Raw genomic sequence first — 16779 nt, 5'->3', positions numbered from 1 at the left:
GACTTTCAATGGATTTAGACACCTAAAATTACTTAGGGTACATCTACACTGTAAATACAATAAAGGGTTAGTTCTTAACTCAGGTTAGCTAACAGGTTAAAAAAGCAGTACGGACAGGAAAACTCCTCTATTATCTTGAATTTGAAGCTCAAGGTAAAGCCTGTAGCGGAGTCTGGTGTTGCACTCAAATGCTAACTTGATTAAAAGCTGGGTTGCGATGTCTTCACTACTATTTTATTCTGAGTTAGCAAACACCTTTTTTTGCACTGAAAGACCTCTCCTTAGATGCTTCCTAAGATTTTATTCTATACCTGCTTATATGTTTGTACTGTATCTGGCACAATAGGACTTTCATCCTGAGTGGGGTCTAGAGGTGCTACCAGAATATAAATAATAGTCACAAATATCCTTTGTTTAGTGAACAATAAAACTGATCAGATTTAATTAAATAGATAAATGGGCTTAAGGATGTTCAATGCCCAACTTCTGTTAAAAGTGAATAGGACTTTGGCACTCAGCTCCTTCAGGCTCTTTTGAAAATCCCTTCTAAGCTCACTTAGTATCTTAGCCAAAATTTCCTGACTCTATCTCTAGCACGGCAGGGACGCAAGGTTCCAGCCATGTGGAGCTCATTGACAAACTGTGGCTTATAATTTAAATACACTGTGGTTAAAATATTACAGCTGTATACAACTTAACATAATAAATTTGTATATTGGCTTTTTTAATTGGAGAAAGAATCCAGGGGTGGAATATTATAGTACTCATAGTTTAATAAGAAATGTAAGGTATAACATAACATTTTATATACAATAGCCCATATTTTCAAAAGTGGCCACTGTTTATGATGCCTTGATTTCTGCATGCTCAACTGGAGACACTTTGGGGCTTATTTACAGAGATGCTGAGAGTCCATATCTCATTAAGTTCAAATGGACTTGTGGGTGCTTAGCATCCTTGAAAAATCAGCATTTTAAGTGTCTCAAGTTGGGCTCCCAAAATTAGTAGCCACTTGAAAATGTTGGCCAGTATGATCATCTTCGTAAAGTTCTACGGATTCTTCCATTTCCAATAGCTTCACCATTTCATGCTCTTTTTTTAAATATTCCCTTTCTTCTACAATAGTCACTAGTTGGTATTTAAAGTCAGCATAATATAGATGTCTTAGTTTATTGTCTTTTTGATAACAAAATATAAATCCTCTATGATTTCATTATTCATATCTAGATAAATGAATTTCTGGTTTAGTTTCCCTCATATTTAAAGAAGACACTGCTTTTAAATTATCTCCCACTCATTTTGATTTTACCCTGTGCTGGATTTTAAAAAACTCAAGATTGTTTTGTTTCTGGGGAACATTGTGAACATGTGAACTATCAGCAGCTGCTCTTGGTAAAGGGCAGTGATTTATTGAGGAAAACTGAATTGCAAAACCTTTTTCCTCCCAAAATCAACAGCTTGACTGAGCTTAAATAACTGACTTTTCATATCCTTTCATCACATACAAAGACCTAATCTTGAGCCTACTTGAGCCACCAATGTAGGCTTTGGCTAAGACCACCGCTGAATGTGTCATTCCCTTCTCACCACACACAAAACACATTGACTGCAGCTTTATGAAGTGAAAATACTGAAGAAAAGGAAAATGTGAAGAAGGTGTCCACAGTCATTCCTTTTAAAAAATAGCTGCTGCATCTGGATATTAAGAACAAAAAGTGCCTAAGACTGGAATAATAAGCTAGGGTCACTTGCTTTCATAGGTGCAAAAGAGTGGAACTGCCTTTACTTGTTTCAGTATCACTGACCCTTGCATTTTATTGTTTGGCAATGTCAGGGAAAGTGTGTAGAAGGAATTCCAGCATCTTTTAGCTTTACAATGACTTTGTCATTTTGTGATTCTTACAGTTCATTTTTTCCCCCAAAGTTAGTCAGCTTTTGTATGTGTAAGATAATTTTAAGATGTGTGCATTGGATAATTACATAAAAGTTCTTTGTCTGCTAAAAGATTATGTAACTTGGTTCAATTTTTATGATATTTTAAAACATTAAAATAATGAGGGTATCAAAAAATACCCAAGGACTGGGATCTTTGTTAAATGTCTCTCTGTTCTGTTTGGTGAAGCAGGTCATGCAAACATGTATCTTTTGTGTGTGTGTTGTTACATTCTGATTTTTGAGTGGTATTAGTTGCAAAGATTCTGTGATTTTGCCATTATAGGAAGTTTAGCTAAAAGAGAACAGTAAATAGCAGCTTGGTGACAGTTAATCATGGGGGGACTCTCTGAACCTTTTTCTGCTTGCATCTACACGTTCCAATTTCTCTTGTTCAGCATCCATGCCACAATGGATCAGTTAGTATTTAACATAGGGCTAATTAAGTCTTATTGGGGGACAGGCGAAAATAAGAATGTGATTTTTACCAGGTCTATTAGAAGAAGGCACAGGCATTTAGATAGAAATATGGTGAGGTGGAAATGTTCATTTTAAAAAAAAAAAGGTGATTCTGTAACTTTTTCTGAAGTTCCTTGATTTTTTTAATTTATTTATTTTTGTATTTTCATGGTTGCCATTAACTCAGAATAAAAATATACTATTTACACTGATGTGAAAAAAAGGAGGGGAGGATTTCTGCCTTGAAGATCAAAAATGCTGTAGGTGTGAGGGTAACATGGTGTGTTGGCTAAATAAAGCAGCCCTTTATTTGCTCTCTCACTCCTCTTTTGAATGCCCCAACTATTAAATCTCAGGAACCAGATGGAGTAATCTTGATGATAACCAGTATATATGCTAAAGCCATTGCTGTGTCTTTACACTGTAACTGTCATCCATTTTTCTTTAGTGTTTTAAAAAATTATTTCTTGTACTTCAACCAAATATCTGGGTAGGCTGGTCATCCAGATTTAGGCCAGAGCCATGCAGAGCTCAGAGATGTCTCCAGTTTCCAGTTTTTATTTCTACTCTACAACTATTTTCAGCATTATTAGTGACAGGTAAAGTTTCATTCTCTCTCTCTCTCTCTCTCTCTATATATATATATATATATGCATGCAATAAGGTTTATTACTATAGCAAAACAGAAATTTAATATAAAATATCAAATATACAGATAACTATTTCAGTGTTTTCTGCATTTTGTTCTTGTTTCATATCTGTTCTATTTTTGAATAAAATAAATTCTTAATGAGATGCCCCCTAACCTTTATTCATATGTGGAAGAAGACAGTACACAAACATTCCTCTTAATTATTTTGCATTTATCTTTTTCCCTTGATGACTCTGTTTCTCTCTTTCCTGACCTTTTTCTTCTTCATTTTCTTTTCACTTTCTTGTCTTTTTCTTTGTGTACTTCCCAGCTTACAACAACATATTGTACCTAAGTTATTTCTCTGATTTTTCTCAATGAATTGGGGGAAAGCAGTGTTTTGAATATAGTATCTCTCAGTTCCTTGAAAAATAAAACTAGCTTTCATTTAGTGATATGAACTCTTTTCGCTGTAGCTCCTGGTCTAGAGTACTGGAAGTCTCGTGTGATGCAGTCTTTTTGCAAGATTTCTAGTAGTTCATGGTTTTGACTGGTTGCAAGCAGCGGGAATATAGCAAGGACAGCTTTTCTCAAAGTATTTTGGTGCCTCTGGATGAAACCAAAAGGTGGTGAGGTTGCACAAAACTACTTTAAAGTTAAATGAACAACCAAACAAAGGTTCAGTTCTACTTTTGGATAAAAATTTAGGTCAGACCTTACCTTTGGCATTCATATCCCTATTTTCCTTCCCAAGTTACTTTGGAACAGATCTTTAGCTGGTGCAAATCAGCTTAGCTGCATTGAAGTGTACCAGCCTTTACACCAGCTGAGGATTTGGCCACCCAGAGGCCAAGTGAGGAGTTGAGTTCACCCAAAATTCCTAAATGTCTTTCAAGAGATCCTGCTGATCCTAGACTCTTCAAGTCTATTAGAAGTGGGGTTTGGTATATTTTAGTATGGAAAGGCCACAAAGAGGTATTCATAAGGCTAAGCAAATATATTTTCTACAGTTTGTTTGTATTTTTTCTCTATCTTTTTTGTAATACTAAATTTGCTTTTGGCACAGGGGTGAAGCATTTGATTATTTATTTAAATGGCTTGTCAAGCATTTTTATAACCCTCCACGTTTGTAGCACAACCTGATTATTAAAAAAAAAGACATATCAAGGTCATTAATATTTCTAACACTTCACAGCAGCTAGAAATCTTTTAATTCTACTGTCAGTCATAGAATGTAACAATCCTGTCCCAAATGGCGATAAGTACAAATCTTCTAGATTGCCTTAAACTAGATATGACTTATGTGCTTACAAACAAAGTAGGATTTCACTGTTTGGCAAAAAGACTGTAGATTTTACTTTTGATTTGTGAAAAAAAAACTGAGCATAATTTGAATTACTAAGTTATGTTTACTAGTGTGGGTATTGGATCATTATACATATTTATTCTGAAAACAAACATGAGGACAAGAAATTATCTGTAACAAAAAAAATCTCATAGAAATGTGCTTCTCGGGTTACATGTGCATATCATGCAGTACTTCAGAACTTTTATCCTGCTTTTCACAAGATCGGAAATTGATATAGTTGTTGATCAGTGAATCCTCCAGCAGATTAAGGAGTTGCATTGATGAGTCCACAGACAGTACGTCGTCTATGGATTGATTTAAAGAAAGGCAATTTAAATCACTGATTTATATCACCAAGTGGAAATCCTTGATATAAATCATCAGTTCTAATCAAGTTTTTCATTTGTACTTCAGTTATTTTCTAACTACATTCTTACCGGTTGATAGAACCATAAAAACATGTTGACTTACAACTAAATAAAGCCTTTACACTAGAATTGCTACCTCAGAGGGTCCATTATAACTATATACATTTATTTAACATTTAACATTGAATAGTTTATTTTTTCAGATTATTATTAATTGTATCTTTTTATTATGTTAGAATATGGTTAATGATGTGTTGCTTGTTTGCTGGATAATTAAGATTTTTTTTCTCATGATTTGTGTCAAGGTGCATTAGGGTGGGAACTGGAATTTAACTGAACACAAAGCAGCATATACAATTTTTTTAATGCTTTAAATATTTTAGATACATAAATTTCAATTATCAAAATGTTTCACATTTACAACTAAACGATTTCTTAAACAGAGGGGTTAACTGTAGTCAGTAAAATGAACTATTATTTCAGCCCAACATGGTAAATTTTTTAAAATATGTACAAGTGACAATGACTGGAGCTTAAGGTTCTACTTGCCTAAGGGCAGGTCTACACTTAAAACACGGCAGCAGTGCCACTGTAGTGCTTCAGTGAAGACTCTCTGTGCCAACGGGAGAGCTTCTCCTGTCGGCGTAATTAATCCACCTCCCTCAGAGCGGTGCCTGTGTTGATGGAAGAAGCTCTCCCACTGACAGGGAGCTGTCTACACTGGGGTTAGGTCGGTATAATTGTGGATTATTTTTCAACCCCCTGAGCGATGTAGTTATACCAAAGTAAGTTTATAATGTAGACTTGGCCTAAATCTCTTGAAAATGAGACTGTCTATTCTGTTACTTAGACTGTCCTTCAAACTTTTAAAACTAGGGGATCTTATTCCCTCCCTCCTTGTTTTTATTCATAGACAAGTTTTCCTTCTTTTTCAACTCCTAATTGACTTCTCAGCTTTGAATGTATTAGTCCAAATGAAGAAAATATTCTTTCTGTGCCTGCAGAAGAGGCTAGTATTGTCAAAAGCAGTTGTAGCACTTCAACAGGCTCTGGTTCCAGGTGCTTAGCTAGTGACTTCCACCAGCTCAGTGGTGTGACTTTCTTTAAAAGATCATCAGCAAACATGTACTGCTTGAATGGTTCACCTCCAACCCTGAAAGTCATGATGATTGGCATGATTAATGGGTGATTATTAGATGCTCATGTCATAGTAGCATCTCCTTCAGCAGTTTAGACATCTACCCTGGTACTTTGGGTTGGGAATATTGCAAGAAAATGAGGTGGAGTAAGTGCTTGATCCATCTGCTTCTTTAATGCCTGCAATTTAACTTTGTTGTTGGGTATTTCTTTCTTCAATGTTTGACATTCTTTCCACATTTTAACAGCATCAACAATAGAGCAGCAGTCTTTGTGCAGGTTGTCCAAGGCTATGGAAATAGGTTTCAGTTAAGTTGGCCATAAAATAATGTCTGACGCTTGGGTCATCTAGTACATTGAAAGAGGAGGGCACTTTTCAGGGACTGAAAAGGGATGTAACATTTCTTGCTTTGGGAAGCATTGCTGTCTTTTGGTATTAATTTAATAGCACTTTTTACTTCCTCAGTACATTTGGATTATTTTCTCTAGTTCTGAAAATAGAAGAAAATTAGAGGGAAAAAAGAACTTTCACTTTCTAGACAATAGCTATTCCTGCATTATTGTGGAAAGCTACTATTCTAAACCATTGTGTTTACTTCCATCCTCTTTTCCCCAACTCTTGTTTTTCAGTGGGCTTTGAAATACAGCACAGTCCTTTATTTGCAAGTCATTTGTGTACTGTTAAATGGATTATTTTAGGTCCTCATTGCTGAGAAAAAAATGTTAGGCTACCAATAGGTAATACACTGGCTTAGTAACGGTTTCCCTTATGTCTGCTTCCATAACTAACAGCCTATAACTTACTCATAGCTAAAAGACAGGTTTCAGAGTAGCAGCCGTGTTAGTCTGTATCTGCAAAAAGAAAAGGAGGACTTGTGGCACCTTAGAGACTAACAAATTTATTTGAGCATAAGCTTTCGTGATCTACAACTCACTTCATCGGATGCATTTAGTGGAAAATACAGTGGGGAGATTTATATACACAGAGAACATGAAACAATGGGTGTTACCATACACATTGTAACAAGAGTGATCAAGTAAGGTGAGCTATTGCCAGCAGGAGAGCGGCGGGTGGGGGGTACCTTTCGTAGTGATAATTAAGCCATTTCCATTTCCAGCAGTTGACAAGAATGTCTGAGGAACGGTGGGGGAGCGGGGAGAATAAACATGGGGAAATAGTTTTACTTTGTATAATGACCCATCCACTCCCAGTCTTTATTCAAGCCTAAGTTAGTTGTATCCAGTTTGCAAATTAATTCCAATTCAGCAGTCTCACGTTGGAGTCTGTTTTTGAAGTTTTTTTGTTGAAGAATTGCCACTTTTAGGTCTGTAATCAAGTGACCAAAGAGATTTGAAGTGTTCTCCAACTGGTTTATGAATGTTATAATTCTTGACATCTGATTTGTGTCCATTGATTCATTTACGTAGAGACTGTCCAGTTTGACCAATGTACATGGCAGAGGGGCATTGCTGGCACATGATGGCATATATCACATTGGTGGATGTGCAGGTGAACGAGCCTCTGATAGTGTGACTGAATTGATTAGGTCCTATGATGGTGTCCCCTGAATAGATATGTGGACACAGTTGGCAATGGGCTTTGTTGCAAGGATAGGTTTCTGGGTTAGTGGTTCTGTTGTGTGGTTGCTGGTGAGTATTTACTTCAGGTTGGGGGGCTGTCTGAAAGCAAGGACAGGACTGGCCTGTCTCTCAAGATGTGTGAGAGTGATGGGTCATCCTTCAGGATAGGTTGTAGATCCTTGATGATGCGTTGGAGAGGTTTTAGTTGGGGGCTGAAGGTGGCGTTCTGTTATTTTCTTTGTTGGGCCTGTCTTGTAGTAGGTGACTTCTGGGTAATCTTCTGACTCTGTCAATCTGTTTCTTCACTTCAACAGATGGGTATTGTAGTTGTAAGAATGCTTGATAGAGGTCTTGTCGGTGTTTGTCTCTGTCTGAGGGGTTGGAGCAAATGCGGTTGTATCATAGAGCTTGACTGTAGACAATGGCTCTTGTGGTGTGTCCTGGATGAAAGCTGGAGGCATGTAGGTAGGCATAGTGGTCAGTAGGTTTCCGGTATAAGATGGTGTTTATCTGACCATCGCTTATTAGCATCGTAGTGTCCAGGAAGTGGATCTCTTGTGTGGACTGGTTCAGGCAGAGGTTGATGGTGGGATGGAAATTGTTGAAATCCTGGTGGAATTCCTCAAGGGCTTCTTTTCCACGGGTCCAGATGATGAAGATGTCACCAATGTAGTGCGAGTAGGGGCATTAGGGGACGAGAGCTGAGGAAGCGTTGTTCTAAGTGAGCCATAAAAATGTTGGCATACTGTGGAGCCATGTGGGTACCCATAGCAGTGCCGCTGATTTGAAGGTATACATTGTCCTCAAATGTGAAATAGTTACGGGTGAGGACAAAGTTCAGCCACCAGGTTTGCCGTGACATTATCGGGGATACTGTTCCTGACGTCTTGTAGTCCATCTTTGTGTGGAATGTTGGTGTAGAGGGCTTCTACATCCATAGTGACCAGGATGGTGTTTTCAGGAAGATCACCGATGGATTGTAGTTTCCTCAGGAAGTCAGTGGTGTCTCGAAGGTAACTGGGAGTGTTGGTAGCGTAGGGCCTGAGGAGGGAGTCTACATAGCCAGACACTCCTGCTGTCAGGGTGCCAAGCCTAAGATGATGGGGCGCCCAGGATTTCCAGGTTTATGGATCTTGGGTAGCAGATATAAAACTCCAGGTCGGTTTTTCCCCCCCGCTCTCCTGCTTAATAGCTCACTTTAAGTGATCACTCTTGTTTCAGTGTGTATGGTAACACTCATTGTTTCATGTTCTCTATGTATATAAATCTCCCTGCTGTATTTTCCACTGAATGCATCTGATGAAGTGAGCTGTAGCTCACGAAAGCTTATGCTCAAATAAATTTGTTAGTCTCTAAGGTGCCACAAGTACTCCTTTTCTTATAGCTAAAAGAGTTCTTCATAGCTCAAGAGGTAGAGGGTTGGGTTTTTGGTTCCAGTTTTGATATCTGCCAACAACTGTGGAAAGTGCATATATACAGTTTGTCAAAAATACACTCTAAAAGTTTTATATTTTATCTACAGTGTTGTTAAGATAGTTTATTTATTACCCATTCAGATATTATCTGTAATTCTCAAAGGCAAGAATACTGCAATAGATCCCCACTCTGGAGATGGTGTTACCTGTGCATGATTGAAGTTAGAACCTACTAGGGTGACCATATTTCCCTATGCTGAATAAGGGACACCTGGTAAAATTACTCATATTCAAATAAGTTCAACGGCAATCAGAACTATGCAGTATAACCATTCAAAAAAATACAAACCTGTTAAAAAGTAGTTGGATTCTTTTTATTTACTTTCTTATCTTTAAGACTTTAGGGAGGGGTGACACACAAGGGGAGGGGTGACACACACGGGGAGGGGTGACACACACACACTCGGGTACAACTCTCTCAAACGGGGGAAAAATTAGTGGGTACAGAGCATCTACCGGCACTATGCTTCCCTCTCTGCTCCCCTCCCCCGCAGCTCTTGCACTCCGGCAGCCCCGTGCTTACCAACTCCTCCTCCACCCTCCCAGTGCTTCCGGAGTGCCGCAAACAGCTGATTTGTGGCTTTCAAGCTCCAGGAGGGAGGCGGAGGACCTGGGGCTGGCCACAGGGACCCTAGGTGGCAACGGGGCCCCCGGGCGGGGGGCCACACTGGGTGCAAAGCCTGGGGGTGCTGCAGCACCCCCCGCACCTTTACTTCCCACACCTATGGAGACCCGCTGGCACTCTGCATTGACCTCCCGTGGTTTGGTAAATTCTCTGGTTCAGAACTGGGTCAGGTCCCGAGGGTGCCGGACTAGAGAGGTTCAACCTATACTGCTTGTACTGCCTCAGGAGAGACCAAGATTCAGAGGTCTTTTCTGTTATTGGAGTTATACAAAAAATTATTTCTAACAAATCCTTCTGATATCTTCTTCTCATAAGATAATAAATCCCTAAGTTACATGCACGAGACCTCAAATGCTTGTGGTGGTGGTAATGATAATGATATTAATTATAGGAGCCCTAGTCATGGATCAGGACTCCATTGTATTAGGTTCTGTACATACACACAGGACAAAAAATTGGTCCCTGCCCCAAAGCAGTAAATATAAGACAAGAGAGGGACACAGACGTGGGTGTACAATGAAACAGTGAGACAGTATTGATCAGCATGATGGGCAGTGGTCTCAGCATGCCAGTGGCCTAATTAGTAGCCTAACTTTTCCTGCCTAATAAGGTATTGTTACATGAGCTAGATCTCAGCAGCGCTCCTCCCACCCACGACAGTATTTGGCAAAATGTTGTGGGTTATCATCACTAAAGCTCAAATTTGGATTTTTTTTTAAAGTTAATTTACCTTGTACTGTATATCAACACTGGCCTCAAAACTGACTCCTGGAGAGTTACCCTACTAACTTATTTTAACTCTGATGAATAGTGGGCTATAACAACTGTTTCCTATTGTTGAACCTGTGTACAATTCACAGCAGGACTTTACCTCTTATCCCTTAGTTATTTTCCTTAATAATCTTTTATGAGGTACTGTAACAGGGTGGCAAAGTGCATAATCTTACATAGGGATGCAGGGTTCTTTTGTTGATCCATCCTGTTATCAGGAGTTAGAATCTTGCATAAAGCTGATGAGTAAATTCTGTTGATTCATTATGCCACCAAGATATAACAGAAATGTGTGTGTAGGACCCTTACATGTGTGTAGGGGAAATTAATGTTCAGACAGGAAGATCCTGTAAGAAACCCTAAGAACACTTAGGCGTAAGGGGAGAGGTTCCTCTGAGGTTTGTGCTGATTGACTCTATTGGTAACTCAAAAATAACACAGCCATCATGAGGGGGCACGTTTGACTTTATTAAATATGTGTGGACTTTATTAGAAGTAAGATGGGAATGCTTCCTGCTTCATAGGCAACTTAATGGAAAATATTATGAAAATCCAGGTAATTCAGTTTATCCATTAGGTCATCCATATCTGATATTTCATTAATCTTTTCCAAATACCTTTAAAAAGATAAGGATTGATGCTTTCCTGCCCAAGTCTTGCTTTCTCAAGGCCAAAGGGAGTCCCACATTTCCATTGACATCTGGAGATCAAGCAGCAGCAGTAGAATTCAGCTGGAATTTAGTTACACACAAAAATTCATAAACTAGAAGGGATTCCACATCTAGGAGCTAGTATGGACTATGGAGAACAGTTTTCTAACAGTGTACCTTCCAAGAAGTAGTAATTAACACTGAGCAGGAATTTGACATAAACCTGGAATTTCAGCTATCTGCATGTCATAAAGGCTTATGTTACCTACCATTGGGTACATATGTACCATTGGGTACATACACTAAACAACCAGTGGGGCCCCTGGATGATTGAGATACAAAAGGAGCACTTAAAGACGATAAAGTCATCACAGAGAAACTAAATTAATTCTTTGCTTCAGTCTTCACTGCTGAGGATGTTAGGGAGATTCCCAAACGTGAGCTGTCTTTTGTAGGTGACAAATCTGAGGAATTGTCACAGATGGAAGTGTCACTAGAGGAGGTTTGGGAATTAATTGAGAAACTTAACAGTAACAAATCACTGGGACCAGGTGGCATTCACCCAGGAGTTCTGAAAGAACAAAATGTGAAATTGCAGAACTATTAACTATGGTTTGTAACCTGTCCTTTAAATCAGCTACTGTACCCAATGACTGGAAGATAACTAATGTAACACCACTATTTAAGAAGGGCTATAGAGGTGATTCTGGCAATTACAGACCAGTAAGTCTAATGTCAATACAGGCCAAATTAGTTGAGACAGTAGTAAAGAATACAATTGTCAGACACATAGAATATAAATAGTTGTGCAAAAGTCAACGTGGTTTCTGTAAATGGAGATTGTGTCTTTCTAATCTATTACAGTTCTTTGAGGGGGGTCAACAAACATGTGGACAAGGGGGATCCAGGGACATAGTGTACTTACATTTCCAGAAAGCCTTTGACAAGGTCCCTGTATAGGAGCAGACTCACCCCTGCAGTGCCTCCTGCTGGTCATCCTTGGGAATTAGCTCTTTTCCAGCCTGGAGCGCCCTCTGCAGGCTGATGATTGCACAGCTCTGGCCCCTGTGTCTCTCACAGACCCCAGCGCCCCTTTCTCTGGGGTTCTGCCCCCTGGCAGTACCCCCACACTCTGCCTCTGGGTCTCCCCTTCCTGTGGAACCCCCAACCCACTATCCCCACCTTGCCTCAGGCTGGACTACTGCCAGTCATCACCAACCCCCGCTCCCTGGGGCAGACTTCAGTGTAAAGGCCACTCATCATAGGCAAGGGGGTTCAGACCTGTTGCCTTTCTCTGCCTCCCAGTACTTCTATGGGCCTTGGACCAGGCCTTACAGCCTGGGGAGTTGCCAGCCTGGAGCGCCCCTGCTCAGCCTGCTCCTTCCCCAGCACTGCACCACCCTCAGTGTGTTCGTTCGTTCGTTCGTTCACTCACTCTGTCAAGAGACTCCTTGGGCCTCTGGCTCACAGCCTTTTTATACAGGTCAGCTGGGGCCTGATTGGGGCGTGGCCCAACTGCGGCTGCTTCCCCAATCAGCAGTCCCCAGCCACAGCCCTCTCCAGGACTGCTTTTAACCCTTTCTATTTTAGGAGTGGGGATAGCCACCCCGCTACAGTCCCTCACCAAAGGCTCTTATATAAATTAAGTTGTCATGGGATAAGAGGAAAGATCCTTTCGTGGATTGAGAACTGGTTAAAAGACAGGGAACAAAGGTTAGGAATAAATAGTAAATTTCCAGAATAGGAAAATAGGAGGGGTAACTAGTGGTGTTCCCCAAGGGTCAATCCTAGGACCAATCCTTTTCAACTTATTCATAAATGATCTGGAGAAAGGGGTAAACAGTGAGGTGGCAAAGTTTGCAGATGATACTAAACTGCTCAAGATAGTTAAGACCAAAGCAGACTGTGAAGAGCTTCAAAAAGATCTCAGAAAACTAAGTGATTGGGCAACAAAATGGCAAATGAAATTTAATGTGGATAAATGTAAAGTAATGCACATTGGAAAAAATAACCCAAACTATACATACAATATGATGGGGGCTAATTTAGCTACAACTAATCAGGAGAAAGATCTTGGAGTCATTGTGGATAGTTCTCTGAAGATGTCCATACAGTGTGCAGCGGCAGTCAAAAAGCAAACGGGATGTTAGGAATCATCAAAAAAGGGATAGAGAATAAGACAGAGAATATCTTATTGCCCTTATATAAATCCATGGTACGCCCACATCTTGAATACTGCATACAGATGTGAACCCTCATCTCAAAAAAGATATACAGCATTAGAAAAGGTTCAGAAAAGGGCAACTAAAATGATTAGGGATTTGGAACAGGTCCCATATGAGGAGAGATTAAACAGGCTAGGACTTTTCAGCTTGGAAAAGAGGAGACTAAGGGGGTATATGATAGAGGTCTATAAAATCATGAGTGGTGTGGAGAAAGTGAATAAGGAAAAGTTATTTACTTGTTCCCATAATATAAGAACTAGGGGCCACCAAATGAAATTAATGGGCAGCAGGTTTAAAACAAATAAAAGGAAGTTCTTCACTCAGCACACAGTCAACCTGTGGAACTCCTTGCCTGAGGAGGTTGTGAAGGCTAGGACTATAACAGGGTTTAAAAGAGAACTGGATAAATTTGTGGAGGTTAAGTCCATTAATGGCTATTAACCAGGATGGGTAAGGAATGGTGTCCCTAGCCTCTGTTTGTCAGAGGGTGGAGATGGATGGCAGGAGAGAGATCACTAGATCATTACCTGTTAGGTTCACTCCCTCTGGGGCACCTGGCATTGTCCATTGTTGGTAGACAGGATACTGTGCTGGATGGACCTTTGATCTGACCCAGTATGGCTGTTCTTATGGAAGCACTCGCTGCCCTGAGGATTTCCACACCCTAGACAATTAACCTTCTCACTCTAGTATCTCCAGATTTCTATAGGTCAGCTTCAGGTTTAGCCCAGCTGTTCAGTCTCCTGTTTCTTGTTGGATTCTTAACCTGGTACACTGGTCTCTTTGGAAACCTCTCTTGGCAGTGTTCCATGTTGTTCTTCACTGTAGAAGTTACCTTTCCTTTTATCAGATTAATCACACAGGCATAGAAAGTTCAAACTTTAAAAATACTGTCAGGCAGTCAGATCTTCAGTTTATGCTGGGCAAGGTCAGTCATAGAATATCAGGGTTGGAAGGGACCTCAGGAGGTCATCTAGTCCAACCCCCTGCTCAAAGCAGGACCAATCCCCAATTTTTGCCCCAGATACCTAAGTGGCCCCCCTCAAGGATTGAACTCACAACTCTGGGTTTAGCAGGCCAATGCTTAAGCCACTGAGCTAGGAGGAATAGCTCAGTGCCTTAAGCATGTGGTTCAAAGAACACTTAAGTTTCTGTCAAAGCTCAATTCAACCTTTCACCTGAGCTAGAAAATACATCTATATGGTTCTCTGAATGGCTGCAGAGCAATTAACTATTACGTATCTTGAACGTGTCCATTTTAATCATTTGTAAATCAGGTACACTGTTAGTTATTTGCAGGATCACAGGAAATGGACCAATGCCATGAAAGCAAGCTTTTCATGTTGGGTCACGTTGATTGTAGCAGCTCCCATTAGACTCTGGCAGAACAAATCATGCAGAAAATAGAGTAAATTCTACAATTAATCTGAAATACTAAAAATATTAAATCTTATAATTATATTGTGAAAATAATTGTGATCTAGCTATTATATGAGAGTTGTTGTTTATCCTTTTAATTGGAGTGTCATCTTTGTCTGAATATTTAACCTTTTAATGATGTGAAATAGTTTTTGAGCTTGTTTTAAACGGAACCCTTCTGGGTAAGGAAGTAATGTTTTCTCTTGCCTATGTTGTTGCAGACTCTCCTTCAGATTTTTGGCGTAGTAGCTGTGGCTGTGGCAGTGATTCCTTGGATACTCATCCCTTTAGTTCCACTTTGTATTCTTTTCATTTTTCTTCGACGGTATTTCTTAGACACAGCAAGAGATATTAAACGTCTGGAGTCCACAAGTACGTTGCTTGGATAGAGCTGATTTTAAGTCTGAGCAACAATTATATGAGATGCTAAAATTCTGCAAACAATCAATTAATCAGGAATTTTTGCTGTAGTTTTGCAAATTACTTGCTTGTTGTCTTGAGTCTTAACCCAGCAAAATCCTTCAAAACTTGCTTAACCCCAGGCTTAAGTTCACAATTAATGTCTTTGAAGTCAAATGTACTACTCATATATTTAAAGTTAAGGACAACTTAAACTTAAAGTTAAGTTTAAATGATTTGCTGAATCTTGGCCTTAGTGGGCTAATTGCACATAATAATGTAGGTTTTGACCCAGTATGACCTTCATAGATTCATGATTATCTCAGTATTTCAAATTGATTATTAAATAGCAGAGTCTGAGTCTTTAGCATCATGAATAAAAAAAAATGGGTGCGTTATCTGATTAGTGAAAGAAACAAAGGAAGAAGTCATGGATGATAACAACTGTTGAAAACGTTTTTTGTGTCAATTAGATTAATCCATTTTGCCATCCAAGTGGGTATAATTGAGTAACAGGAAAATAGGTTTATCCTATGTTTATCCTAAAAGATGTGATTCAGTGGCTTGTGTCAGTAAACAGAGAAGTAGGATTAAAGGTTAACATAGTGCAAAAAATTACCAACACTGCCCTTCAGCTACAATAAATTAATCTTTTTTACTTTGCAGCTCGAAGTCCAGTGTTCTCCCACTTGTCAACATCTCTCCAGGGACTTTGGACAATTCGTGCTTTCAAAGCAGAGCAAAGATTCCAAGAATTATTTGATGCTCACCAAGATCTTCACTCAGGTTTGTCACCAATAGACATGGACAACTAAGTATGTAGCTCTTTCAGAGGGAAATATTTTCTCCCCTCAGTATGCAAAAGTAATCTGAATTATGTGCAGCGTACATGCACAGTTCACACTGATTTTAATACATCTCTCTTTAGGGAAAAATCTCCCCATTAGTTGTTTCTTCTGTTTTTCTGGATTTGTAGAATACACTTTAGACTCTAGTATAGTTTGAGAGAGCCAAGCATGCATAATAACAATATTTACGATAAACATTTTAAAGTATACCCAATAAGTACATTTAAAATTCATTTTTCACCAAGATCTTGTATTGCATAATATTTTAAGGCAAAACAAGTTATACTTAGCAATATTTAATATTATTCAGGTGGAACACTAAGGATGCATCTACACTAAAAAATTGAGTCGCCCTGTATTAGGTCGGTTTACAGCCACCGCAGTAATTACTGCCGTGGTGCATGTCCACATGACTCTCCTTGGGTTTGTGGTGCGTATCTCAACAGGAGCGCTTCCACTGACCTAAGAGGGGCAATGTGGGGAGTTGAGAGCCCAGTCCCTCAGCTCTGCTGGCAGATCCCTGCCAGGAACCCAGCTGGCTGCCCACCCCATTGGCTCCCTGTTCCCTGCCAGGAGCAGGAGAAAGCCTCCCAGGGCTTTTCGCCTCTCCATTCTCCTCCAGGAGCAGGCGGGGAAGCCCGCTGGGGCTTCTTGCCTGCTCGTTCCCTGCTGGGAGTGGGGTCCAGATTCCCAGCTCTCCAAAGGAGTAGGGGTAGCTGGGCTCTAGCTGCCTGGCTTTCTTGTCAATTTCACAGCAAGCAGTGAAATTGACAAGAGAGCTAATAGCTGATGTAATTAACACAGTGTTTGCACAGACTCTGTGTCACCCTAACTTCACCGACATAAGCCCTGCACCTCTTGTGGAGGTGGAGTTATTATGTCGGTGTAGTAGGGCAGTTACATTGGCGGGA

At 39.8% G+C, this 16779-nt stretch overlaps 1 protein-coding gene across 3 annotated transcripts in view; it reads left to right on the top strand.

The window, feature by feature from the left end:
- ABCC4 (ATP binding cassette subfamily C member 4 (PEL blood group)) overlaps positions 1 to 16779 on the top strand; it is a 205787-nt gene that overhangs the window by 123837 nt on the left and 65171 nt on the right. For all 3 annotated transcript variants that reach the window (XM_048853377.2, XM_048853385.2, XM_075129321.1), the window contains exons 21-22: positions 14843 to 14993; positions 15687 to 15806. In XM_048853377.2, coding sequence (XP_048709334.1) covers positions 14843 to 14993; positions 15687 to 15806 — 271 coding nt within the window. The remainder of the gene's footprint in view (positions 1 to 14842; positions 14994 to 15686; positions 15807 to 16779) is intronic.

Source organism: Caretta caretta, chromosome 1 (genome assembly GCF_965140235.1).
Source record: "Caretta caretta isolate rCarCar2 chromosome 1, rCarCar1.hap1, whole genome shotgun sequence".
Classification (NCBI taxonomy): Eukaryota; Metazoa; Chordata; order Testudines; family Cheloniidae; genus Caretta; species Caretta caretta.
The sequence above is the reverse complement of the archived record's forward strand: the minus strand, read 5'-3'. Positions and strand labels throughout refer to the sequence as shown.